Source organism: Eriocheir sinensis, chromosome 15 (genome assembly GCF_024679095.1).
Source record: "Eriocheir sinensis breed Jianghai 21 chromosome 15, ASM2467909v1, whole genome shotgun sequence".
In the NCBI taxonomy this organism is placed as follows: Eukaryota; Metazoa; Arthropoda; class Malacostraca; order Decapoda; family Varunidae; genus Eriocheir; species Eriocheir sinensis.
Genome location: NC_066523.1, coordinates 18,420,591 through 18,448,090, shown reverse-complemented (window position 1 = coordinate 18,448,090; position 27,500 = coordinate 18,420,591). Strand labels below are relative to the sequence as shown.

The following is a 27,500-nucleotide window of genomic DNA, read 5'->3' as shown; positions in this document are numbered from 1 at the left end:
AGTCCGTGGGAATTCGAAGCCGAGCCGCCTTTGTGATCAGTTTCCACGTGAGTACCTCTGTGAGCGATGCGTCCGCTAGCCTTGGAATGGGGAGTGAGTGTAAGAAATTCTTATTACCAGGAAGAATTTCGTCCCAGAAGCCACTGTTTGCCTATGTTGTACATCTTTGACTGGGAGTATATGTGGTTGCAGCTGCTGAGCAAAGGCAACGTTTGATATGGACGAAAATAAAATAAAACAGGCATAAACTGGATCTTTGTATTCGCTGATTGCTGTCGTCTTTCCGCTTCATAATGGTCCTGGAATGTTATGCTCTCAGCCACCCTTATTGTGGTTTCTCTCTCTCTCTCTCTCTCTCTCTCTCTCTCTCTCTCTCTCTCTCTCTCTCTCTCTCTCTCTCTCTCTCTCTCTCTCTCTCTCTCTCTCTCTCTCTCTCTCTCTCTCTCTCTCTCTCTCTCTCTCTCTCTCTCTCTCTCTCTCTCTCTCTCTCTCTCTCTCTCTCTGGGCGCCGGGGGCCAGGCGGTGACGGGCGGCAGTGCTGAGTTCCACATCTTAATTACAGCGCCGGCCGGTACACCTGCCGCTGAGCTTAATTGAGATGAGAGCGAGTGCGATAATGAATATTTCGCCCTCACCTGAGCCACTCGCATGCGATGATAAGCAAAGAAAACCCAGAAACTCGATCCCTGTCGTTTCGGGTTCCGCAAAGAGCAGGAGGCACTAGCGGGCTTGGATGCATGTATAGAGAGGCGAGTATGAGCTGAGGGACCAGGCAATCATGGCCATCGGGAGAGCAACACTGTTCTTATAATCATCACAATCTAGCTGATGATGAAAGGTGATAATGAAGGGGTGACAAGAGGAAAGGAGGGGCGGGGTAACAGCCGCTTTGAGAGTGTCTGCAATTAAGACGTCGAGAAGCCCGGTGTTACCCGTGGACAGTGACGTGCTGCGAGGTATAATGGAACGGCGAGTTTGGGTGTCGCGAGGACGGAGGCGGCGGAGGAATGAGAGACACTATAGGCGGTGAGTTGCAGGAGAAACGTCAGGTTGCGTTAATTAATGTTTCTCCTTCATTAGGAACTTATAATGTAGTTACCTGAGTGAATTTCAGATTGTATGTGAATCTCATTACTGTGGTGACTCAATATTTTCGGAATGTTTTTTGTCGTGGCGATCGGTGTTCGTGTCTGAAGTGTAAAAAGTTCTCTACAAACTTGGTATTTGCCCAACATAATAAGCCACACTCTTGCCTCCCAGCCAAGTCTTTCCCTCGTGGGCCGCCTCGGCGTCATTAAGGCGCCACAAAGAAAATGTCAATTCATTCCTGGAAGATTTTCGTTGATTCAATCCTTTTGAGCAAGAAAATGACTTTCAAATTTTTCTTCACACGAGCCAATATTTTATCTTTCTGCCGCATCTTGCTTTGTTCTGCCTGACGTTGAGGAGGCTCATGTGTCGTGGTGCCCTTTTAAATAGGCGACGGCCACTACACTGACCAAATGTACACTCATCTTGATTAATACGCGGGACCGAGTCAGTAGGTTTGGCGAGTGTATGGTGGAGTTGAAGCTCAATCATCGCGGGAAGCGTGTAGGGGGTCGGGGCCTGCCCGGGCATGGGCTGCATCACGCCCTGCCCACCCGCTCGGCAACAATGACGGGCTTAAAGCGGCATGACTGGACATAATCGTAACACTTCCCCGACGATTGAGTTTCGTAGTGGCGTCTGTAAGGTCACTGTCACTACGCAGCTTTTTCGTACACATCAGTCTTCCTTTTTCAGGGCCATTCCTTCAACACATTCCAAGAGCAATGCTATCACATTGTGTGGGGCGTTACAGTGCATGTTGTCCTCGTCTGTCGTCACAAGGACTTGCCACGCTACTTAGTTTTCTCTGTAAGTAGGACCTGATGCAAGGCGCTGCACCGCAGCTTTCTCTGTCACATTTTAACTGATTTACGATGTTATAATATTTTCATATGAACAATTAACAAGTTTCTGGTTTGGTTCACACTCCTGCTCGTCCTATCACATTTTCTCTTTTACATCGAAGCTTGGAGAAACCTTTCTCCATTAAAGAAATTCTATTCATGATAATAAAAAAAAAACCTTTTTCTTCGCTGCGCCTCTCCCTGGTGGTGTTCGGTCGCTGCCCGCCTGGCCGCGGCACGATAAAGGTGTCTGGCCGCGGCAACAACGTATCGTAAGTATCTTTTAGCGTATACACGCGGCGTGGCGTCGTTGGGAGCTCCTACTGCACGGAACAATGGCTGCCCCTCGCCGCATATGATTATGAATTCAGTCGTTGCACACTTGAATAGCAGGATTTCGCAATAAGCCGCGTCGTGGCCGCCCCCTCACCCATCACCGACGCCCGCAGAGAGGCGCGCCCGGTGGGAGACGCTGCCGCCGCATCATAAAGTCGGCACTTTTCTCCCATCACACGCTGGCTCGGGGCGGAGAGGGTTCCGCTTGATGTTGATGCCCGTCATAACATCATCAGAAATCTCACCATGGGTATATTAGGTGTATATCTGTGCAAGTCGTTACATTCATCAAGTGTTGCCTCATGTGAGCACATGGAAACACTTGGCCTCGTGTAATCATCTGATGTGCCCGAGGAAGTGTGCGGAAGTGTTCACATTCCTGGGTGGCCGAGGGAGTGATGGACGGGCGTCGTCATTACTGGTGTCCGCGGGACTCGGGGCCTCGCCGCCCCGTGGCCGGCTTCCTGGAACTAGATTAGTGACCGCTGATGCCCAGCGCCAGGTTCAGCCCAACGGTGGCCGGCCGCGAAGGAAGCTGACAGGGAAATGACGGTGCAGTCGAGGTTAACTTTTGAGTGAGTGTGTGTGTGTGTGTGTGTGTGTGTGTGTGTGTGTGTGTGTGTGTGTGTGTGTGATTTACATTCTGCCTATGGCGCCGGTAGGTTTTCTTGGCAGGGTCTGATGCTCAGCCCCAGCCTGTTTTGGCACAGGCAAGTGTTTATAGTGGCGCCATCTTGCTTGGCTCATGCTGCCTCTCGGAGCTCATCTTTGATCCTCTCTTTTAGAGAGAGAATTTAGAGTACGGGTTGACAGATGGTCTTCTGGACAGCATGTGGGTCGTCTTAGGTCACTCGACGGTGACTGAAAACCCCCAGATTGTGGCGGGAGGCGAACACGCGTCCTCTTGGAAGCTTCGCCCGCACGGTATCTACTCAGCCACCGCCGTGTGTGTGTGTGTGTGTGTGTGTGTGTGTGTGTGTGTGTGTGTGTGTGTGTGTGTGTGTGTGTGTGTATGTTGGTAGAGAGCACCAACGAGCACCTAGCTGGCCCAGCATGCCTCATCACTCATATTTTTTTGTCCGCCGAGCAGCATTATATGAAGGCCCGAAATGAGCAGCTGGAGCCATTCATCATCACAACCAGCCGCCGACCGCGCTCCGAAGACAAAACTTGAACAACATTCCCAGAAACACCCACTTCCGCCTCACACAAATCGCTGTCAACGGGTTCCACTTCTCTTTTTCTTTCATTTTATCACTCCTGTGTCTGCTAGCAGCCTTTTAGTAACCAAAAAGCCTTAGGAGAAAATACTGACCAGCGCGAAATACTGATGAGCTTTTATTGCTGTTGACTTTCCCCCCGAGTGCCATCGCTCTCACCACACCCGGCGGATCCAAACAAACCCTGATGTATCCTGCATTGTTGACATCCAGGGCACGTCGCCGCCCGGGGACTTCGTGTATGGCGGAGTGGAGAGCTCCCGCCTGCGGTGGCTATATAATTACGCAGAATGAGGGCAGTGGGCGGGGTGGCGCTCATCAAGGGGCTCAGCCTCGACCTCTAGGCACTAGTTTACATCTCGAGCAGGTGGACACCCTCCTCCCTCCCCCATCTCTCTCTCTCTCTCTCTCTCTCTCTCTCTCTCTCTCTCTCTCTCTCTCTCTCTCTCTCTCTCTCTCTCTCTCTCTTCTCTCTCTCTCTCTCTCTCTCTCTCTCTCTCTCTCTCTCTCTCTCTCTCTCTCTCTCTCTCTCTCTCTCTCTCTCTCTCTCTCTCTCTCTCTCTCTCTCTCTCTCTCTCTCTCTCTCTCTCTCTCTCTCTCTCTCTCTCTCTCTCTCTCTCTCTCTCTCTCTCTCTCTCTCTCTCTCTCTCTCTCTCTCTCTCTCTCTCTCTCTCTCTCTCTCTCTCTCTCTCTCTCTCTCTCTCTCTCTCTCTCTCTCCACACACATTCATTCATTCATTCATTCATTCATTCATTCATTCATTCACTCGTTCATTCCTTCACGCATGCAATCATTGAAACATTATATGTTAAAGTTAATTGTTCAGTTCGGAGATCTTTAACGGACCTCAGCTCGTCCCCGTTTTCACCACGCGTTCTTTGTGGGAGAAAACGCTCACCACTAATGACAGGTGGTGACTGGAAGGGATGTCCGCGTCGTCAGATGACGCTTTAATGGTAAAGCGTCTTGGTGGATTTGAAATAAATTTGTTTTAGGTTTCACTTACACACGAACTTGCACGCGTTGGCCGTCACAAAATCTAGGGGCTGGTAGTATTTATCAAACGCTTGACTCTCATTCCAAGCCCACCGAGATGATTAGTCGGGCTTTCATGGTCTGTTTTCCTGATCACGGTGTAGGCTTTGTCAAACTACCTCCAGGCTCTTAAAATCACCCATGAATATTCCATCAACTATTAGTACGTGATCCTTTCAAAACAGACGTATGCTAAGGTGCTGAGGCGTTTAGGAATACAGGTCTATAGGGACTTTGATTCACTATGCCGTCTTCAGCTCATCGTTGTCCCTTTTTTTTTACGCTGCTCTCTACCTGCGCCCATTGTCTGACTCTTTTTCCCTTAACTACCTCATTTTATCAGTCGGTAACGTGCCTCGTCCCCTCCCTGGGCCGCGGGACACACAGGACGCCATTATCGCCACTCAACCCGGGGATAAACGTCTTCAATCTGCCTCGTTTTTTCACCTGAATTGCCTCCCCTTGACTCACCGACAGAGAGAGAAAGACATATCTTCGTCAAATGAATGAAAGCCTAACAAGTAATCAGCAGCCTAGAATATTCCACGACCCTTTGAAAAAAAAAGATACACTCATTAACTTTTCCTTTTTTACCCATCAAATTGTCGTCGTTTATTTATTTCTTTACCGCAAGTATTCCCCACTTAACTTTTTTGTTGTTGTCTTTTATTTTTTTGCTTACCACACGTACGTTTCTCTACACTTCATGTTGCTGTCTTTTAGTTTGTTTCTTTGCCACAACTGTGCTACACTATACGTCATTCTGTCGTCTTTTATTTTTTTTCTTTGCCACAACTGTGCTACACTATACTTCATGCTGTCGTTTTTTTCAATTTTTTTTTCTTTGCCACAACTGTGCTACACTTCACTGCATTCTGACGCCTTTAATTATGTTTCTTTACACGTATTTTACACCCCAGTTAATTTTGTCTTTTATACTTCTTTACCACAAGTAGGCTACATTACTCTTATGCAATTGTCTTTTTTTCTGTTTGTTTATTTACCACAAGTACTACCCTCGTATGAAGAACTCCATACGAGTTTCTCATTTCTTTCTTTCTCGACGCTTATTTTAAACATATTTTTATAACAAGTTTGCTTCACTACCTGCGTAAACACACCTTGCATATATCAGTAAGGTAACATTATCACTCGTCCCTCAACCATGCAGGAGGGATGACAGAAAATACCAGCGTTCTCCTCCTCCTCCTTCTCCTCCTCCCGTGCAGTGGTAAGGGTCTAGGGAGGCCTGGGAGCAAAGTACCTTGTGCCCCAGGCGGCGGTGAGGCAGGGGCTGGCCGATCTCGGTGGAGCGTCACTCTTTTGTCCATGATTGCTGAGTTGGAAGAGGGGAGGAGAGGGGGACAGAGAGAGGACGGAAGGTTGAGAGGCAGAGGATGTGTGTGTGTGTGTGTGTGTGTGTGTGTGTGTGTGTGTGTGTGTGTGTGTGTGTGTGTGTGTGTGTGTTTGCCTCTTTGTGTGTGTGTGTGCGTGGGGGGGGGGGGGGGGAGGCGGTAAATAGGTAGATAGCTAGATAGACAGATCGATAGATAAAGAGAAAGGGAAAGAAAAAGAAACGGGTTTTCCTTAAAAGTTTGCTTATTTTTCTTGCATTTTCATTGCTCCTTTTATTGACTTTCGCTGCTTTCTAAGTTTTTTTTTTTCAATTGCCCTCTCTCTCTCTCTCTCTCTCTCTCTCTCTCTCTCTCTCTCTCTCTCTCTCTCTCTCTCTCTCTCTCTCTCTCTCTCTCTCTCTCTCTCTCTCTCTCTCATATACACTTATTACCCCTCTCATTACTACTGCCCGTATACACATTACCAGCATCACCCATCCGTATCTTGTTTTCTCGAGGCCTCTTCATGGCCATCCGAGCGTGTCCTTCACCCGTTTCTCGTCAGGGATTTGCATAATACACACGACGGAACTACTTAGCGGCATGTGGGTAGGAGGAGGTTTTGCCTATTCTTTGACGTGAGGCGCGGGCACCCTACAGGAACCTCATTCTCCACACAAAAAAGTCAAATGTTTTTACGTAGCAGGCAACGCATACGCATCTTAATCCGCTCTAGATGAAATAACTATCTAAAATTATTGTTCATCAAGGCCAATAAACGTGTATGCTCCTGGGAAGGCTTATTTTTTTCTTTATTCACGTCATGTTGCTGCGTGCGTGATATCCCCCACAATTTGTTTAGTCTCTGGATTGTTTTTTTACTGCTCAGCCATTTTGAACGGGGAAGGCAGAGGCCCTTGAATAGTTTTGCTCTGCCCTCGTCTAGGCCTATATTCTAGTGGTCACACGTCCCGATGAATTTGATGCGGCCGCGAGATTATGTACTTGCTTGCATTCCATCTCGACTTTCTTGTTTTGCTGGAGTGATTAGCTTGGTAATGTATATGTGGTAAAAATTATGTGTGCGTCTGTGAGCCAAAAGAAAATAACGAAGCAGGCTCTCCTTCGTCCGGCTCATTTCCATTTTCTGATGTTTCTCGTTTTTCACTCTTTTGAATACAGTTGTCGGAGACTATTTCTCATGTCCATTATTCTCTTTCGTGCAGAGTTCGTTCCCTTTCCCCAGTCCTCCCACCTGCTGTCTTGTTTACGTCAACTGCCTCTCAGCCCCGAGTCCGTCCCTCTCCCCCAACCTCTGCCCAGCCTCTCAGACCTTCCCTTTAGGCTCAGCCCTCTCTTGTCTTCCCATCGGCTTGGGCTGCGGTCAGGGTGGAGGCAATAAGGTTTGGTATTCGTTTTCTAGCAGAGGGTCAGGTGAAATTGGTGTCGTGTAGAGGCGGGGACGTATCCCCTGGCCCACCACAAGCCTGTCACCTTTAGTCTTCACTTGAGCAATAAAAGATTAAATTTGGTCTCCAGCTGTTTAACGGGAGAAGTTTTCTACCAGATCTTCCAGCTAAAGGCGGGTAGGGGTGGGTGGGCTTCTCCGGGCATGGGAAGGGCTGGTCGAAGGAGGAACCGCTTGAAGGAGTTACATGGACGTTAGTGACACAAGTGTGTTTGTATCCAGGGCTGTGGTGGTGCTGGTGTGCTCGCCCCTGATCGCCGTCAGAGATAACGCAAGAGAGCGCCTTAAGCGACAGACATTAGGGCGGGAGTAGGGCGTCAGACCGAGTACATTCGGCCAATGTGCAGATTACCTTCCTTTATGTATCTGACGAACTCAACACAATGTTCTGACGAACTTGATGGCCACCAGTGTGTTAACATCAACCGTTTCATTACGCTGTAGTGATGGACCTGGCAACACACAGCTTTTGCAGCTGTGCTCAAGGTCAGCCATCAGCCCAGCTATCAGTGGGAAAGGGCTGCAGCACTTACTTCACAGTAAAGTAATGGTGCCTGTATCAGGACTTTAGCATCAGTACGATCTTCATCGTTGTGATGATGCGGGGCGCCTCCAGACATGAAGGTCTCCAAGTTGTCGAAACGTTCCTTTGGTTGACGTCGATGAGAGGCCGTCTTGGCAGAAAAAGAAAAAAAAACATCGAGCTCGTTAGTTGATCAAAGGGCAAAACTGGAACCCCATTCCTCACACACTCGTTCCCCTTCCTCAAGGGGGGAGAGTAACCGTTCTTTGTCAGGAGAAAAAAAAAAAAATCGGCCTGAACAAGGCGCGACCCTCAATCTGCTGGTATGGCAAACTTAGAGCAGCACCACGGGAGTGGTGCGTGTTGTGTGTGTGTGTGTGTGTGTGTGTGTGTGTGTGTGTGTGTGTGTGTGTGTGTGTGTGTTTAGTTTGCTTTGCACGCGGGCATGGTGGCACGAGATGACACGTTGCATATTGTCTGTGAAGATGCCTGCGTGGAGAGCCAGCCTCGCTGTTCCCGCAGACACTTGCCCTGCTATGTTGTGCTTAAACACGGAGCCAGGCAGCACGGGGCGAGGCGAGTGTTTGCAGAGTCAGTCACGGCTGGAAGACCAAAGTTGGACGGGTTAGAGTCAATAAAGGAGAGAGAGAGAGAGAGAGAGAGAGAGAGAGAGAGAGAGAGAGAGAGAGAGAGAGAGAGAGAGAGAGAGAGAGAGAGAGAGAGAGAGAGAGAGGTGGGGGGGCAAGGCGCCACCATGAACTATAAAAATAGTCAACGAGCCCAAATGGAATCCTCAGGCTCACTACATTACCCCCCCAAAAAAGGGGAGACTCATTATTGCTATATATTGTTATCTAATTTATATCCCGATTAGATGGAATTTGTTTATTTCACTCACGTTGATTCACATGAAAAAAAAAGGGCTTCAAGATGGACGAACAGCCGAGAGCAATATCCTTCAGTGTTTCCTTCCTTCAGTACTCTTTATTTGCTTCCTCCCTAGCACGTCCATCAAAGGAGGTAACCAAACTCTCACTAATTCTAAAACCGTAACCTTATGTCATTTGTTCCGGCAATAATTCAAGTCAGGTCAGTATTTGGGGGCTTTGTACACGAGTTTTACGGAACACTTCGCACCGGCCGTCAGGAATTTTCGGAGACAGAGAGGGACGCGGACCGACGCCACTTGCCCGACAGCTCCTGCCAGGCAACTTCTGTCCACTCGCACTCGGCCAGAACCTGCCCTGTTGGCCCCGCAGACGAGACATATTTTAGAATCATGCTCTGGCTTCGGTAAAAAACGTGCCCGGACGAGTCAGACGCTACGACAGGCTGGCCGAGAGGTGAAGGCGGGAGGGCAAAGGAGGAAGGGAGGGAGCGCTGAGAGACAGAGGAGGAAAAGAAAGAGGAAAACTAGGAGGAGAAGAAAGAGAAGGAGGTAGTAGTGGTAGTGCGGGGTGGTGAGGGAGGCGAGGGAATGTGAGAAGGAAGAAACTAAAAAGAAGAAAAGAAGTAAAGGAAGAAGAGGAAGAAGAAAAAAAAAGATATGTAGACGAAGAAAAGAACTGAAGCAGGGGAATAGGAATAAATGATAATAGAAATGATAATGAAAATAACAATAGCATAATAATAACAACAAAACATTGATAATTATGAATAAGAAGAAAAGACAGAGGAAGATAAGTATAATAAGTGAAAAAGCTACCTAAGACGAGTCAGTGAGATTGATTTGAAGGTTTCGACAAATACACACGTTCAACTTTTTGCCTCTCTCTCCTGTGACACACAATTACACTCATATTTTGTTGGCGATTTCCCGCAAACATTAGAGGAAAAGTCTTATCGCCTCCGTTGGTTTATGAGTCGGCGTGAATAGTGAGAGTGAACGGCATTATGTTAACCCAAGGGAAGGGCGGAAAGCAGCTCATGATGAAGTGATGAATTAAGAACGAAGGGAGCGACAGATAGTAGGGGCCTCTTACAAGCTAATCACCGGCTGACAGCACCGAGTCAAGTTCGTGGACTTCCTACCCACGTGACTCTTCTCAATCATAAATCTTGAGACAAACATATTAACTATTGGTCGTATAATTATGCAAGACTTTCTATTGAGATTGGAGACTCGCAAAAGGCCTCGATCACACATGCACAGCGTTATTGACCGGCCCCTTAAACACGAAGAAAATCCCGGTCTGTCAAGAGAAATAAATATCTTCATGACATCACCTTTTATGAACTTTAATCTTGCTTCGTAATGTTCATTGCTTACAAGATGCACAGATGTTCTCAACACTAGAGGATGTTTAAGATCTGTGATATTCCTCTCCCTAGCAGCACAACCAGCGTGTTTATGTCACACACACACACACACACACACACACACACACACACACAGAGAGAGAGAGAGAGAGAGAGAGAGAGAGAGAGAGAGAGAGAGAGAGAGAGAGAGAGAGAGAGAGAGAGAGAGAGAGAGAGAGAGAGAGAGAGAGAGAGAGAGAGAGAGAGAGAGAGAGAGAGAGAGAGAACAATTTGACGACTTAAAATTCTCTTATGTTTTTACCGCCTGGCGCGTGTAGGTCTGGGGCAGAGATGCGAGTTCCGAGCTGTTAATTAAGAGGGTCGTGCATGGCGGCTGATGCAGAAAGGACTGGCATAAGTCAGCAGTATTATCATTCAAGTGACGACGCTGGAGCTGGTACGTTCTTGCGTATTTAGGGCACTGCCTCTGGCGAAGTCTGACACCTGACTTGTTATTTTGTGCTGTTTGTCACGAGCCACAGCTACAGGAGTAACGCGTTACTGGGTATGAAATACAACTATCGTGCGTGTGTTTAATGGCAACTCAACGCGTCTTGCAGTACAGCCCAGGTTCAAAGGGAACATACTGTTAACTCGCTGAAGCGATCTGACAGCAATGGAATTCACTTTTGTTCTGGTTTTCATGGCGTGGGATGCATGGCTGATCTGGTCAAGACTCTGCAGGGGAGACGCCTCTCGATGCTGATCGCTGAAGAAACGTTATGTGAGGGAAGGAATGTATTGTAAAAAGAGGAGCACGATGAACCTTTGAAGAGTAGAATATACGTATATTTACATTATTTCAGAATGGAACACAGTCAAGGAATCATCTCTGCAACACGTCCGCCATTACTTTCTGTTAAGTACCCAGAGCAGAACCAAGAGTTCAGGCATGCAATATACAACAGATATCCAGAAATTATATTACATGGGAAATCGAAAAGCCAAAGCCAAAGAAGGGAGGGCGAAGGCGGGGCAGCGAGGGGCGGGGCGGGGCGCGGCATGGACGGGTCAAGCAGCAGCCACTGGAGGCCGGGCGCTGAGCGGCACCGTTACCTCTACACAGGTGACCCGCCCACAAAAAAAAAGGCCGCACCTTGACAATGACTTCCAATGCCTAGTACGCCCAGGATTCCAGTGGTTGTCGGAGACCTGCTGATGTCACGCCTGTGGACCAGTGCTGTCCATGGCGTGTGCACACTGGAGGCCCGGGCAGGACACGACGCGACACTTAGTTCTCGTCACCAACAAGGAAGCGTTTTTACAATACTTCCCGGCCACTTGATCACTACGCCTTTTTCGTCTGATTATAAATAGAGGCGATAGGCAAGGTACTACGCCTACAGGGGCACAATTTACGAGGACGAGGTCAACAACCCCATGACGGCAAAAGCACGCTAGCTCCTGCCCGTCAGGTCATCAGTCCAGGACCGTCGCCTTGCTTCCTCCTCCTCCCACACCTCAACATGACATCTACCTCGAGTGTTCCCGAGGCTGTCAATACGTAGGGGGAACATATAGGTTGAGAGAGAGAGAGAGAGAGAGAGAGAGAGAGAGAGAGAGAGAGAGAGAGAGAGAGAGAGAGAGAAAGAGAAAGAGAGAGAGAACTGCCCTAAATGTCAGAGGGAAATGTTAATCTTCAGGAATCTGATTCTTGTACCATTTCCAAACACACACACACACACACACACACACACACACACACACACACACACACACACACACACACACACACACATATACATACATACACACACGAAGCAAATCAAATAACTGTCCAAGAAGTAAATAAACTTCAAATTTTATAATCCCTGTGTCCCAGCAGCTAGTAACGCCATTTCTCTCTCTCTCTCTCTCTCTCTCTCTCTCTCTCTCTCTCTCTCTCTCTCTCTCTCTCTCTCTCTCTCTCTCTCTCTCTCTCTCTCTCTCTCTCTCTCTCTCTCTCTCTCTCTCTCTCTCTCTCTCTCTCTCTCTCTTAGGATATTGTTTTTTTATTTGTTTATTTGAGTGTGTGCATGTACAGTATTTGTTTCAACCACACACACACACACACACACACACACACACACACACACACACACACACACCTCTTCCTCCCCCCTCCCCGCACACACCTCATCACGCCCTCCCTCCCCGCCTTGTTCCTCTGCTTCACAAACTTCCCGCGCCATCCCACAACTTTCTCCCCGGCGAGCCCCTGCCAATTGGAGCCACTTTGGGGAGGCTGTTAGGTCATTACTTGCGTTCCTGGATGTGTTTGCTTCCCAGGCGGTGATCTCCCTCTGAGCCACGAGCCGCAAGCCGGGCGGGAGAGGCGGCGGGACCATAAAATTGAGTAAGATATGAATGACTCCTTCCCGGGTGACAAGGCAATGGAAGGACGACACTAAGCTGCCTTGTGTCTTCTCTCTCTCTCTCTCTCTCTCTCTCTCTCTCTCTCTCTCTCTCTCTCTCTCTCTCTCTCTCTCTCTCTCTCTCTCTCTCTCTCTCTCTCTCTCTAACACACACACACACACACACACACACACACACGACTCTTGATATCTTACATGTTTTTTTTTTTCTGTCTGTGGGTTCATTTATTTGGCTTGTGGTTCGCCGTGGTTTGTTTGTTTCTTATTCACTGGGTTGTGCGTTTGTTGCTAGGATTTACTTTTATCGATGTTTTTTTTCTTTTTTCTCGTGTTCTCTGGTAGGTTGGACGCATTCAAGTCCTGCGAGGGAAGTTAGCGAGGGTTAGTGAGGCTGCGAAGAATTTACCGCTGCGTCATGCCGTCAGCCTGCCTGGTTTTTACAACAACGCAAATGAAAGTGGTTGAGGAATTCGCCGTATGTTAGGTCACACACACACACACACACACACACACACACACACACACACACACACACACACTCACACACACACACACGGAAAATGCGAATTAAATTAGATAAGAAGCGACTAAACAAATAACATCGTGTGGTTTTGAATATGCATTTGTTCGTTTGTCCTTTATGTTGGTTTTCTGTTAGTTTACCTCTATGTGTGTGTGTTTGTGTATGTGTGTGTGTGTGTGTGTGTGTTCATGCATGTGTTTACAAAGTACGTATACGCCCACCACTCTTGCGTACATACGTATTAATGTTTATGCAATGTAAACACCTCTTTGTGTGTGTGTGTGTGTGTGTGTGTGTGTGTGTGTGTGTGTGTGTGTGTTTATAAGAGAGAGAGAGAGAGAGAGAGAGAGAGAGAGAGAGAGAGAGAGAGAGAGAGAGAGAGAGAGAGAGAGAGAGAGAGAGAGAGAGAGAGAGAGAGAGAGAGAGAGAGAATGGCAATGAAAGCTCTCCTTTTTTTTTCTCCTCCTCCTCCCCCTCATCATCATCATCTTCCTTTTTTTCCTTCCTTTTTTTGCTTTCTGCTCCTCCTCATCCCTTTCCCCTCCCTTCTCCTTCTCCTCCTCCTCCTCCCCTTCCTCCTCCTCCTCCTCCTCCTCCTCCTTTTCCATTTCCCGGTGGTTGTTTTAGGTGATCCCACTCTCGCGCCCGAACAGAAACACATTATCATAAGACAACACTATAGATCTCTCACTCGGCGTGTATTAATGTTGCCCTCTCTCCCTTGTGTTGCAGGTACGTGTGAGAGCGGCGTGGAGGTGCGCGGTGTGTGCTCAGGTAACACTGGGCTGTGGTATTCACGTGTTGTCCTTATGTGTGTGCCCAGGTAATGTCGTGTGTGCTCAAGCCGTGTAGTTTTGTGTGTGCTCACGTCCTGCACTGCGGTGTGGACAGAGGTGATGGCAGACTTTTTTTTAATCTGTGCACGAGTGAATGCGGTGTGTTAGGTGAGGAGAGGGACTGAGAGAAGAGTATGAGGAGCGGAGGAGGAGGAGGAGGAGGAGGAGGAGGAGCAGCAGCAAAAAAGGGAGAGGGGTAGAGGTAGAGGAGATTAAGAATGCATGAGAAGATGGCGCCACTATAAACACTTGCCTGCGCCATGACGGGCTGGGGCCGACTACCATCCAGGCCCCTCAAGCAAGCCTACCGGCGCTATAGGCGTAGACGTAAACAAAAAAAATGAGGAAGAGATTTTGAGCAAGGAAAAAGAGGAAGAGATAGACGTATTGAAAGTGTAAAATGGAAGGACCAAGAGAAGTGTATGAAGAAGAGAAGTAAGAGCAGTGAAAAAGGTAAAAAAAAAAAATGAATAGGAGGAGGATCTAGAGAGAGGCTTGATGAGAGGAGGAAGTGAACGAGGAGCAAAAACGAAGAGGAGATGGGGAAAGAGAAGAAGGAGGAGAACCAAGTGAAGAATATGCAGAAAGGAAAAGGAGGAGGAAGAAAAAAAAGAGTGGGAAGAGGAATGACAGGGGAAGGAGGGGAAGGAAAAGCAAAGAGAAGCGGTAGAAGTTGAGAAGAAACTGAAATGGACCTAGAAAACAATATCAAAAGAGAAGGCGAAGAAGAAGAAAACAAGAGAATGCCTGAAAATGGGAGTGAAGCAGAATAAAGTAGAAAGGAAAGGAAAAAAGATAAGAGAAGGTATAGGAGGAAGAGAAGCGTGATGATGTAGGAGGGAGCTGAGGAGAAAACAAGACAGTAAGGAGAGGACGTAAAAAAAAAAAAAAAACGAAAGATACGGGAACAGAGATATGGAGAGAGTGGGAGGGGATACAGGAGAGGAGGAGGAGGTAAAGGTAATAAATCCTTATCAGACCCACCCCTCCCCTGGCTCCCTGCATGAACAAAACTCTGTAAATATATGCGAAGGGTTTTTTTTTCAAGTTTCGGCAGCATTATTTAAGGTCTCGTCACAGAAACATTTCCTACTTCTTGCTAAACTTGACTTATCTAACGCACGTATAATGTTTTCTCTTGTCTATTTATCTTGAGAATTCTATCGAGCCAAATAGTCTTTTCGTTCAATACTTTCATCAGTTATCTACTTTTATTACGGGGAGTGGTGGACTGAAGTGTGGCTAGGTAAGCGAGGAGGAAAAAAAGATGATATGAAGGTGATTATAACGAACAGGGGTAAAGGAGGACAAAGAAGGAAGAGGATCAAGAAAAGAAAGAAGGTGAAAGACGACGGAGAAGAGTAGAAGAAGGGGTAGGTCCGTAGGAAGACTATGAAGGAAGAGGGATATGAAGAAAAAAAAAGTTACGATAGTGAATTATAAAAGAAGAATCAAGAGGAGGAGCAGCAGGAGCAGGAGGGTCAAAGAAAGATTAGGAGCAAGAGAAGTAGAATAAATAGGAGGAGGAGGAGGAGAAGGAAGAGGAGGTCCGATATTCCCCTTCACCCTCAGTTCCTCGGTCAGCAGCAGCCTCCCCTCCAGCGGCCTGTGAGCACTCACGTGTATTGTGTGCTCTGTGTGTGTGTGTGTGTGTGTGTGTGTGTGTGTGTGTGTGTGTGTGTGTGTGTGTGTGTGTGTGTGTGTGTGTGTGAGTATGTGTGTTGTTCTGGGGGTTGTGTGTGTGTGTGTGTGTGTGTGTGTATCTGATTGTTTTCCTCAGCAACAATGGACTTTAAAATCAAGTATACACACACACACACACACACACACACACACACACACACTCAGAGAGAGAGAGAGAGAGAGAGAGAGAGAGAGAGAGAGAGAGAGAGAGAGAGAGAGAGAGAGAGAGAGAGAGAGAGAGAGAGAGAGAGAGAGAGAGAGAGAGAGAGAGAGAGAGAGAGAGAGAGAGAGAGATATGTAGTGTATATATAATGTTTCAGTATTCAGTACTAGCATATTCGGATATAGGATTGGATTCGTTACCATTCTTCTTTCCCATGCTCTTATGGAAGGCTTAGCTATCTGAAATGCACATTTAATCAATACAAACACTACAGTATAAGGCTACATTCATTTATCGGGAGACAACAATATTACTGATGGAAGATAATAAAAAGTGTTCATTTTGTGCTGTCTTCTGCAACATCAAGCAACTAAAAAATGTGACTTGCAGAATAAAAATGCGTAGACTGTGCAAGCCATCCGGTTAAGCTTGAAAAGTGGCAGAAGTGGGAGTGGGAGGGATCTGCACATGGCTATCTTGACACAGCCGCGTCCGTGCTGGCCGGGCCGAAGACAAAGTAGATGTTTGGGAGTGGGAGATGTGTGTGTGTGTGTGTGTGTGTGTGTGTGTGTGTGTGTGTGTGTGTGTTTTCTGCTCTCCTCTTCTCGTTTCTTCTCTCTTATCTTTCATTTTCTCCTCTTCGTTCCTCTTCCTTGGCTTTTACTCTAACCTTCCTTTTTTCTTCCCTCCCTTTCCCTTCCTGGTATTTTTTTTCCGTTCCCTTCTCTTTTCTCCTCTTTTCTTTTCTTCTCTTCTCTTCTCTTCTCTTCTCTTCTTCTCTCTTCTCTTCTATTCTCTCTCTCTCTCTCTCTCTCTCTCTCTCTCTCTCTCTCTCTCTCTCTCTCTCTCTCTCTCGGGTCCCACGGAATGAGAGGCAGACACACAGGGTGATAAAAAAAATAGGAGATGCTGACGTCATCGCGCCTTCATACCATTCTTCTTCCTCCTCCTCCTCCTCCTCCTCCCTCTTCCCTGCCCTTCTCTTCCCTTCATACCATTCCTCTCCCTCCTCCTCCTCCTCCTCTTTTTTCCTGATCTGCTCTTCTCTTCAAATCATTCCTCTCTCTCCTCCACTTCATCCTTCCCCTCCTCTCCTATCATCATCTTCTCTAACCTGTTCTTCGCTACAAACCTTTCTCCTCAGCTCCTCTCTCTCTCTTCCCCATTTGTTTTTCTCTCTCTCTTCCCTGCTGTGATTTGCACTTTGGTTCTTCTGCCTCCGCCTCATCTCTTTCATCTCTTCCTGCTCTTTATTTTGTATCCTTTTTCACTTGTCTACTTCTCTCTTTTCTTTACTCTCGTCTCTCCTCTCCTCTTCACGTCCTACCCTTCTGCCTACTACTTCCTTTCGTTTCCTTCCTTTGTTGTTTGTATATCCATTCCTTACTGCTCTCTCTCTCTCTCACTCTCTCTCTCTCTCTCTCTCTCTCTCTCTCTCTCTCTCTCTCTCTCTCTCTCTCTCTCTCTCTCTCTCTCTCTCTCTCTCTCTCTCTCTCTCTCTCTCTCTCTCTCTCTCTCTCTCTCTCTCTCTCTCTCTCTCTCTCTCTCCCGTTTCCTTTGTTCTAATGAGAAATTTAATTTTGTTCAACATGCTTTCGATTCAGTCACACGTTTTGGCATTTAAAGTATACTGTATACTTCATGAATTTGGTCACTGGCAATGTTATGACATTAATCACCAATAAAGTAATTGTAACATAACGTACGTTTATTGAACTTTTTTTTCTTTTTCTGTATCATCAGTGCTGAAAAGCGTCCTCCAATTCCTGAACTTAAACGGCAGAAAAACGCTTGTCACCAATATACGAAGATGACGCGGCAAAATTAAACTCGGATGCCAACATTTCAATGACGGTCTTTACTGAAAGTGAAAAATTCAAGATAAAATAAAATAATTACTATATACCAATATATCCTTTTTCCACAATGATCCCATGGAAGCTATAATAAAAGACCAGCCTAGAGATGTCCCTTAAGGTTACTAATGCAGTACGTAATCTATACATGGCAGCCACTGCTGTTTGCTGGAATATATTTGTCAATTTCACCCGGTACATGTACGGTGTAATTTTTTATATATCATGAGGAAAATTGAAACTACAGATGTGAGCAAAGGAAGAGTGCGTCTGAGGTGTAAGAAGTTTTGCATTCAGTATGTTAGAGAATAGCTCTTCAACCTTTTTATACTCGTATATCGTCCAACCCGGATAGTCACCAGTTGTCTAATATGTTGACATATAAATCTATTTCATTAGAAAAATGTAGTATCACTTTGCCGACCCCCCCCCCCCCCCCACCAGGCATACTTTGAATGTGAATTGAACTGTGAATGCTCGTCCTCCCATCCCTCCAACTTAAGATAGCCGTCCACCACTTAAAAACTCTCGTCTACTCTTATGGCGGCCCGTCTATTAATGGTGAATAGAATTGAGGAAGGTTATTAACCCCAAACGGACTGTTTATGACATCGGTTTTTGGTTTTTTTTTTTTGCAACATACTTTGTCATGGCAAAAGAAGTAGGCCAAGGACGAAACATAATGGACAAAAAAATAGATGTTGTGCCAGCGACATGCATTCTTGCTCTCCAACACATGAATACAAGAAAACATTCTCAATTGTCTTACATTTGAAATGATTAATGGAGGAGTCGATGTAACTATGATTCCAGATGTGACTGACAAAAAGTGAGAAGCGTACATTTTTGCCCCCAGTGTGGATTTGTTGCCACATGCTGGATGAAGTATGACCAATAGATTTTGTGTATCATTATGAGAAGACTTGTAGGTGACGTCTACGACAGATGTACTGAATTTTCATCCTTTTGCTATTACATAATACTGCATATTGACTTGCCTCGTTTTCCTTTGGCATCAATGAATGAGACAGCGGTGACCAGTGAAAATGAAGCATTGTTAAGTGTTCTGAGGGGACAAGGTCATGGACCACTCAGATATATTTTCTTTTCGCGGAGATGGAGAAGTGTTCATCAAGTGCCACAGCAAAAACTCAAGAACATATCTTGGGCATGAAGTTAATCCACCGGGAACGTATACTTTGGAAAGGCATGACGTCAGCCACAATGTCGGGCAATGCCGCCTGGGCGTAAGGGCGTAAGGGCTAGGATGGGCGGCGTTGTGATACTGTGCCGAGGTGTCCTCCGTCACCACCTTGGATCTAGCGACGAGCCGCAGTCTGGCCAGGCATCATCCTCCACCGGTCTCTAGTCCTACCAGTTTTTCGACAGCCTTTACTGGTCAGAGTGTGGCCAGAGGGAGTAACATCACCACTGGAAAGGTAGCGGAATAATGGGAAGAGAGTGCAGGGGAGGTGCTGACCGGCCAAGCTGAAGAATGGGAGGTGTGACTGTGGCCTCATTTGTGGAAGACAGTGACTGGTGAAGGTCAGGGGGACGATCGCCTTGACGCAGCTCGCCACACCTGTAGTCGATTTTTCTCTTGTCAGACTCATGAGTATATAGATCATCAATGAGAGTTTGCTTGTTTGTGTTGGTACTTTCGCCTCATATTAAAGTGACAAAATTGACGTCATAATTTTATGCGGGATGAGAGGAAGCTTTGTCTTGACTGTGATCTTTTGGCTGACGGAGAGGGTTGTGTTGGCGACGATGGTGGTGGTGGTGGTGCTACGGACTGTGGTTGTGGTTGAGTGAATCGCAAGGATGACAATTATCATAACTTTTCTTTCTTACTTTTCTCCCACGGGGCGCTTGTGTGGGAGGCTCATAATGGACGATGATTGCTGGCTTTGGAAGTCCACCATAATGAAAACAAGGGCGTCTCTTGATGTGGAGAGACACGTTGTAAAGTTCAAACACGAGGCGGCCGAGTGGAGAGACGAGTTAGGGGGAGGCGGCTGGGAGGAGAAGAGTGAGTTTTCGTGTACTACCTTGAGGAACCACCTTGGCAGCGAGTAGCGTGAGTAGCAGTAGCAGTTTCATGAACAATAAGGGCGTGTGGGAGGGACATGGTGTTGGTGCTGATGGAAGCGGCACTGAAGATACTCCTGGTGGTGGTGGTGTTGGTGACGTCACGCACCCGACTCCTTAATGGGCAACCACGCACGGGTGAGTGAAAACGTCGCGTGATTAAGGGTGGCGGGAAACAGTGAGGATGATAGTGGGGGTGGTGATGACAGCAGTTATGGGGTGAGGGGTAATGACTGTAATGGTGGCGACGGTGGTGGGGGTAATGGTGGTGATTCGCGTGATGGGGACGTTGATAGCGACCAGTTATTACGACGAGGGAGTGCAGTGTGGCGGCGACCCGTAAAAGAGAGAGCGGCGGATGCTGAGGAGGAATAGACTAGTATGTGATGATGTAGAGAGAGAGAGAGAGAGAGAGAGAGAGAGAGAGAGAGAGAGAGAGAGAGAGAGAGAGAGAGAGAGAGAGAGAGAGAGAGAGAGAGAGAGAGAGAATGAGGGAATGGGGATGAAGAAAATAAGGAAGAGGAGGAGGCAGCGGTAGAGGCGGAGTCGGCATTGCAATAAAGAAAGACACAGACCTGCCACTCCTAACTTATGGTCACGCTGGGCGCCGCGCGTAACGAAAGGAAGTGGACGGAGGAGGGGACGAGAGTGAGAGGGTAAAGGCAGTGAGGGATTAGGGCGGGTTATCGTGGGTGAGACGCTCCAGCCCCACCACCACACACATTAACTGCTGTCAGGTTTTTGAGCCAGCCACCTGAAGACATCAAATTCGAGCGAAACACTGCGATAACAAATGAAAATCAAGCTCTTTCCAATACCAGACTGTGTTGCCGCTCATGATTTAAATTGCCCTGTGCCGTCTCATTAGGAAGGGCATTTATCTTGCTTTTTACTTTATTTCTTTTTATCACTTCTCCTTTTGTGCTACAAGTATTACCAGCAGCTCTTATATTTTTACGTGTGTCTCTCCAAAAGGATAAGTGGACAAAAATGTGGGCGTGGGTGCACAGGGAGAAGTACCAGGGCGGAGGGTGAAGGCGGCGCTGTGCAGTGAAGACCCGGAGGTCCCCCAGTGGGGCCCAGGAGGAACTGTACCGGTCGAGCAAGGTCATATCTTCTCCATGTCACAACTGTGTCTTCTGAACCTAATCGGTTTTCTAATTATCGATTATCGCGCTTGAGAAGACAGGGAGGGAGGAGGCGCACGGTGGAGCGAGAGACATATCGCAAACGAATGAGAACAGTTGAGGACCTTAAGCGGAAAGATGTGGCGTGAAGAAGGCATCAAACGGCACTTGTGTTACTCTGAGGTTACGACCTGTCTGTGCGAGGGGAGGGGAAGATGCTCTGCCTCCCTGATACTTATAGTGCGTTCCTCCTTCGTCTCTAGAGCACACTATAGCAATATAGTCAGGCGATATAAAGCAGGTGTGTGTGTGTGTGTGAGAGGAGAGAGAGAGAGAGAGAGAGAGAGAGAGAGAGAGAGAGAGAGAGAGAGAGAGAGAGAGAGAGAGAGAGAGTAATCTTTGTATTTATTTAACATTAACATTCCGCTTACCAGCTTTTATCGCATGGCTGTAATACGGAGGCAGCCTCTGCAAGTCACTAATGGAAGTTTCGTGCTCTTCATGACTGAAATGTGGCATGCAAATCGGAATCAAATGGAGACTAGTGGTGGATGTAAAGGGGCCAAGAGCCGAGGGCGTGGTAGTGGCGCGTGGCGGGTGCTGGTAATGATAGCGGCTGCGCCACTTGGTTGCCGCTGTCGTCACGACTCAACCTGCCGCAGAGACCCGCCAGTCACGACCTGGCCCGCCCCCAGCCACTGCCCGCGCCACCCATCTTCAAGTGTCTGCCTCCAAGCATCCCGACACGCCCACCGTCCATCACACTGCGTCCCACTCCTCGCCCAGACGCCAGACGGCCAGTGGATTGTCATTTCTTGTGTCCGTTCTACTTGCCATTACCACGTCCCTCGGAAGATACTGACTGTAGTACTCTCCTGCCCCAACATATGCCGCGTGATACTGAAGAGGTGCTTTTACACACACACACACACACACACACACACACACACACACACACACACACACACACACACACACACACACACACGCGGCTTTCCAGAGTGGTTACTTTTTTTCCTTGTGGCTGTAATATATAACAACCTGAAGTATGATCGAGATTTCCTGGTTGTGCTAGTCGGTGAGGAGTAGGCGAGGCGCCGAACAGACGGCTCCTCTCACGTCCCCGAGGCTTGGCGAGTATTGGAAGCCGGTGAGCGGCAGGCGGAACAGAGACAGGGTGATGCCGCTGATGCGGCGGCTGATGCCCAGTGCGTCACACCCTCGTAAGAGAAATAGTCGTGGGAATCTCCACTGACGGGATGCGATGGCAGAGGGCAAGAAAATCTTTACTGGTTGTTCTTAGATGGTTGTTTGTTACTGTATGACATTATAGCTGACTGAATAATTACGTATTTTATAATTCTCATCGCTGACAGGTGAGATGCTAAAATTAGACAAAGCGCTCATCTGTAACATTTTCTTACCGATATTAATTGCCAAGCATTGATGATTATAATTATTATTCGTGCTTCAATTGGTTAATATGTAAAACGAAAAACTTGATATTTGAGAGAAAACAAATCATAGACTACGGAGAGAGAGAGAGAGAGAGAGAGAGAGAGAGAGAGAGAGAGAGAGAGAGAGAGAGAGAGAGAGAGAGAGAGAGAGAGAGAGAGAGAGAGAGAGAGAGAGAGAGAGAGAGTGTGAGTGTGTGTGTGTGTGTGTGCAAGCTAGTTTTCACTCTTTAAAATAAAATCTTGCAAAGAAGCAATACGTCCGCTTGTACGACCAACCTTCCGCAATAACAAAACAGAAACACACACACACACACACACACACACACACACACGCACGCACGCACGCACGCGTGCGCACACACACACACACACACACACACACACACACACACTCTTGGTAGGAGGGAGGCAAGTTCCTTCCCCTCAGCACAGTGCGATGCTGCCGGGTTCTGAGGCATCCGAGAAACCTAGACTCTCCCACAGTTCTTTACCTTAGGCGCTTCAACTTGTTTTCGAGTCATCACCGAGTTGTAGCCAGTCCAGTCTTGCCTTGCTCAGTGTGTGGTTCAGCCTCCCTCCTGATTCTAGTCCCAGACTGTTTAGTATTTCGTTCACCCTTCCTCACTCTAGCTCCTGTCACTTTCAGCCTAGGTTACCTGAGGCTAGTTACTCAGATGACTCAATAATATGGTTACTAAGACAACCAGAAAGAAAAATATGACGTGCGTTTCGTCTCCTAGCTTAGTGAAAGATGATGTGATAAGATGCGGGAGCGTCAACGCTCTCCTCTCCTCACAAACCGTAGGGAAGGACAGAGGCCGTGGCTGCGAGCCAGCTGTGAGGAGTGTGGGACGACCCACGTGAATGAGTCACATCGTTTACATGTGGAAAAGTTTTTTTTTTCATCTTTCTTAGGTTAAGTACTACAGAGATCTACTGTTATGTTTATGATATTTTAAAGCATTCTTATGTAATTGTTTCCTGGTCATGATTTGCCACGGTGCTCGGTGTGGTTGGTGGCCACCCTGCCCTGATACGAGGTCTAGGTTTAATGTGTCACTGTTTTTTGCCTCCACAGATGCGTGTGGGACGAGTGAGGCGGCGCAGTTGGAGCAGCGGTTGAGATCCCTCGGGTGTGAGCTGGTTACTCTGCGGTCGAGACTCCCGCCCGCACTCCACCATTCCCGGCCCACCACACCGCCGGCCCCCATCATCAACACCACCACCAACACCACGCTCACCGCCTCCTCCGCCAACTCATCATTTCACACTGCAAACAATAGTAACAACAACAATAACAATAACAAAAACAACGCCACCTCTCCCTCCAACAAACACTCCTCCCCCAACACCAGCCCCGCGTCCCCGTCCTCCACAACGGCCACAAACAACAACAAAAACGTTCAGGCCCACAACGGCACCGCTCCGCTGCTGCCGCCCAACTTCCCTGTAGGCGGCGGGACACCTTCGTCGGGAGGCTCCGAGAGTCGCATCACGCTCAACAGCTCCAACCTGGCAGACGGCCTCAACTCTTCACAGTCGTTCCTGGCGGGTAAGTTTGCTCCTCTAGGGTACAAAGTAACATTAATCATCTCTCTTTCCCGCCTCTTATCACGGCTATGACACCGACGGTCTAATGGGGCTTTTCCATTAAGATTCCTCACACCCCACAGATGCCGCCAGATGGTGAGGTAAGGGCCCTCCTCCTCTGACTCTACAGTACCAAATAAACCGTCGAGGATCTACTGACGAACTATGTAACAAGAGCAACAACCCGACAGAGTTTTACACCGAGTTTTGGGTCTTTTTAGATGGCATAAACATGGTCGTTTTGAGAGGCGCCCGTCGACCAGTTTATATCTAGCGCTCAGGGTTTTATTCATTTACCGTTTATGTTGGCAAGCTGGGCCGTCATCCATCATTCGGCTCAACAATTAGTCTCGAGCATCAGGGTACTGACCACCACGACTATGCAAGTCTGCGCCAATTAATTATGATTAACTCTTCACCACAACTATCAACCATCCACGAGGCAGCAGCCACGCCATTAACTGGGCTGGAGGCCATGACTATTCCTCTCTCTCTTCTCTCTTCTTTTCTCCTCCTCCTCCTCCTCCTCCTTCTCTTCCTCCTGCTCCGCCTCCTCCTCTTCCTCCTCACTCCATCATTTCGCCTGGAGAACGAACCTCTTGCATGATTGCAGTCGCCCTCACCTAACTGATTGTGTGATTATTTTGATCGGCAGGGTACTTACATACCGGCCTCATTAACTAAATTCTACGTTTCCTCCGCCGTAATTCATCGCCATTGTAGACAGTTACGATCATCCGTCTCCGCTCAGCCTTCCAGACGTAGCAAGACCTAGTGTCCAGCTGCGGCCGCCTCCTCAGTGACCCAGGGCTTAGGTAGATTTTTGCGTGTCGTTCCTGTCTTTCTCTTTCCCTTCGTATTCAGTCATGCTCTTCCATTCCGTCTCTGCCTGTCTACTGTATCTGTCTGTGTATTTATGTATCTTCATGTATCTCTACCCACTGTTTTAACAATATGTGTCTGTTTATCTTCCTGTATCTATCTATATGTGATTATCTTATTCAGGTGCACAAAAGTTCATCCGTTACCGAGCAATGAATTCGCCGGGGTTCAGCTCCAGATTGCAAAAAAATAATTGCACTATAATTTATTCAGATCTTACGTAAGGTTTACCCGAGATGAGATGAGGGATAGCTTCCTATCTGCGTGCATGTACGTGTGTGTGTGTGTGTGTGTGTGTGTGTGTGTGTGTGTGTGTGTGTGTGTGTGTGTGTGTGACATAGTATTAAGAATATGGGCTTGTATACGAAAAGGATACATATAACATCTGAGTGTTGAAAAAAATAGAGCAGATACTCTCTAATATCTTGCGGTCCAGAATGTGGCAAAAAGTCCGGCGGGATGACCCGTTCCCTCCATTCCCTCGGTCAGGTTTTCGACAGACTTCTAACTCGCTAATGTTCCGTTTCATGAGTTTATCTGGGTAATCTTGGTCTCCATTTAATTGCACCCTTTTTATTGTGAAATTGCTGGTCCCTGCGCACCCTAGCACTCTATGCTATCCATCACTGCGCGACTTTCCAAAACTGGCCGTCACCAGTGTCAACACTAGAATCGTGCCTAAGGTTTTGTTGAGGGGCGTGAATTTCTTAGAGCTTTGCCAAAAGATGAGTCAAGAGAATGTCACGCAACTCTAAAACGACTAAATGCCCTTTTTAAAACATATAGCAGAAATTTATTCATAATGGTGTGCTTCATTCGAAAAGATCATAGATACAAGTACTTCCAACACCTCTCCTTTTTGTATTGCCCTCTTTCGAAACTTCTCCAAGTTAAACTGAGAAACGTACCTCTGATGTCCACTAAATACCGTGCCAAATTCTGCAGTTGCTGCTTGGAGCTTGCTTGTAGTGATCATTTAGTCACAATTAAATCACTACTACATCTCAGACACGACTCTCCTGAAGCTGAAACGCATAGACGTCAGGGCACCGGCGCGGGTATTTATTTTTAATTAAGAGGAGCTATTGGATAGATGGCAGATCCATGAACAGCTTTCTCACTCATCAAGGTGGTTCAGAAAGACTTATAAACAAATGTGCAACATGAAAATGGTTGTTAATGGGTAAGGGTATAAATACGTACCAGGCTAGAGTACCTAATCACTCACTCTTTCCGTTTGAAAAACCCGGGTTTGTGACGCCACACTGTCATTCTATCATGAATAAACTTACACTTTAAGTATGCCCCTAGACGCAAAGCTGTCACGTGGTAATGTCTGTAGTGTGAATGATTCATGTTTTTAAGTACATATTACCGAAGTTGCATCGATAATACGCAAGGAGACTATTGTAAGTGTCCTTGGTATTACCCTCGAGTTAGGTACACCATTATAAGGCATTTCTTCATTTGCTATGCATTGACTTGCCTCATATCTTGCAGGATGAAAGAATTTAAGAGTAGTTGCGGAGCTCGCCAAAGCTCTGGGGAAAATTTCAGCAGCCATAGATATGAAAACAAAGAATTTCTTTAGCTTTTCCCACTTTGTCACCATAATTTCACTGACATCGTACATTTCTTATTCATCGAGAACCAGCAGTAGAGGACATAATTATGACGTGTGTTTAATATCGTCACCCATAATAAAGCCTCACAAAAGACGGCAGCCGGAGCCTCTTTTGCCTATGGGTTGGAAGGGACGCAGAATGATCTCCTGTGCCTAAGAATTATCAAAGGTGTGCCACCGTAAACTGCAGGCACTTGCGGCGGGGAAGCACCTGCAGAGGAAGGAAATTAATGTGAATCACTACGAGGCGTAATAATCCGACAGACACATATGGTTGTCTTTTTTATGCGACAACATAAATCTCGAGATAATGTCTGGTTGTTGTGGTCGGCTTGTAAATCATGAAGATCGCACTACATCAAATGGAAGTCATGTACTTCCAATTGGACTTTAATGCACAGCATTTCTAACCTAAGCCACTGAGCACCTGACGATGTTATCATTCAGTGTTCAAGACCTGAGCAGGTTTAATCTCCTGAAGAATAACTGTTTGTGGCCTTTCCGTAACTTCTCTGAGTAGTGTTCTTGAAGCTCTTGTAGAGAGGGATAAAGCAACTGCCTCTCATTTACGGCAGTCATCCCAATCACGACCATGAAATCCTTAAAAACAGGGTCAGTCTTTCTGGCGCACACTCCAGCAGCCGCGGCATACCTCTCCGGTGTATGCCGGGCGCTGCGGCAGGCGGCAGCTGGTAGTTGGTGTGGCATACTGTACTTACGGCTCGGCGCGCTAGATCCTACGACCGATACCCCGCCCAATAATAAGTGATGAGTGCCCCCACCGGTCATCAGTGGCTGGTCTCTCCCCGCCCGCTCGCACGTTGGACACATGAATGTCCGTCCCTCCTCCTCCACTGTTGCTGCCGCTCCCGCCGCCAAACTTTTGTCTCACAGCCAAGTCAAGACTCCATCACTCCAAAATCTCAATGATTCCCGAACCTAACTCACCCTCTGGTCTTGGTGGCGCCCCGCCCTTAACCTTCAGCGAACACTTCAAGATTCTTGAGCCTAGTTCTCCCGTGGCTGGCCGCTTCACCTGTCCAGGTCGTAATGAGGCCGAGCTGTTGAGCATTCCTCCCTCAGTGCAGGTAGCGGCCACGGGCGGCACCTCCTCCCCAGCCCCCCACGTATCTCCCCCGAGCCACACACCGCACCGCGCTACCCG

The 27,500-nt window shown here is 47.4% G+C and overlaps 1 protein-coding gene across 4 annotated transcripts in view; it reads left to right on the top strand.

Moving 5' to 3' along the window:
• Window positions 1-27,500, top strand: part of LOC126998996 (unconventional myosin-IXb-like) — a 97,939-nt gene that overhangs the window by 34,403 nt on the left and 36,036 nt on the right. For 2 of the 4 annotated variants that reach the window (XM_050861305.1, XM_050861307.1), the window contains exons 2-3: window positions 13,759-13,800; window positions 23,318-23,791. In XM_050861305.1, coding sequence (XP_050717262.1) covers window positions 13,759-13,800; window positions 23,318-23,791 — 516 coding nt within the window. The remainder of the gene's footprint in view (window positions 1-13,758; window positions 13,801-23,317; window positions 23,792-27,500) is intronic. The other 2 variants (XM_050861308.1, XM_050861312.1) reach the window with 1 other exon arrangement.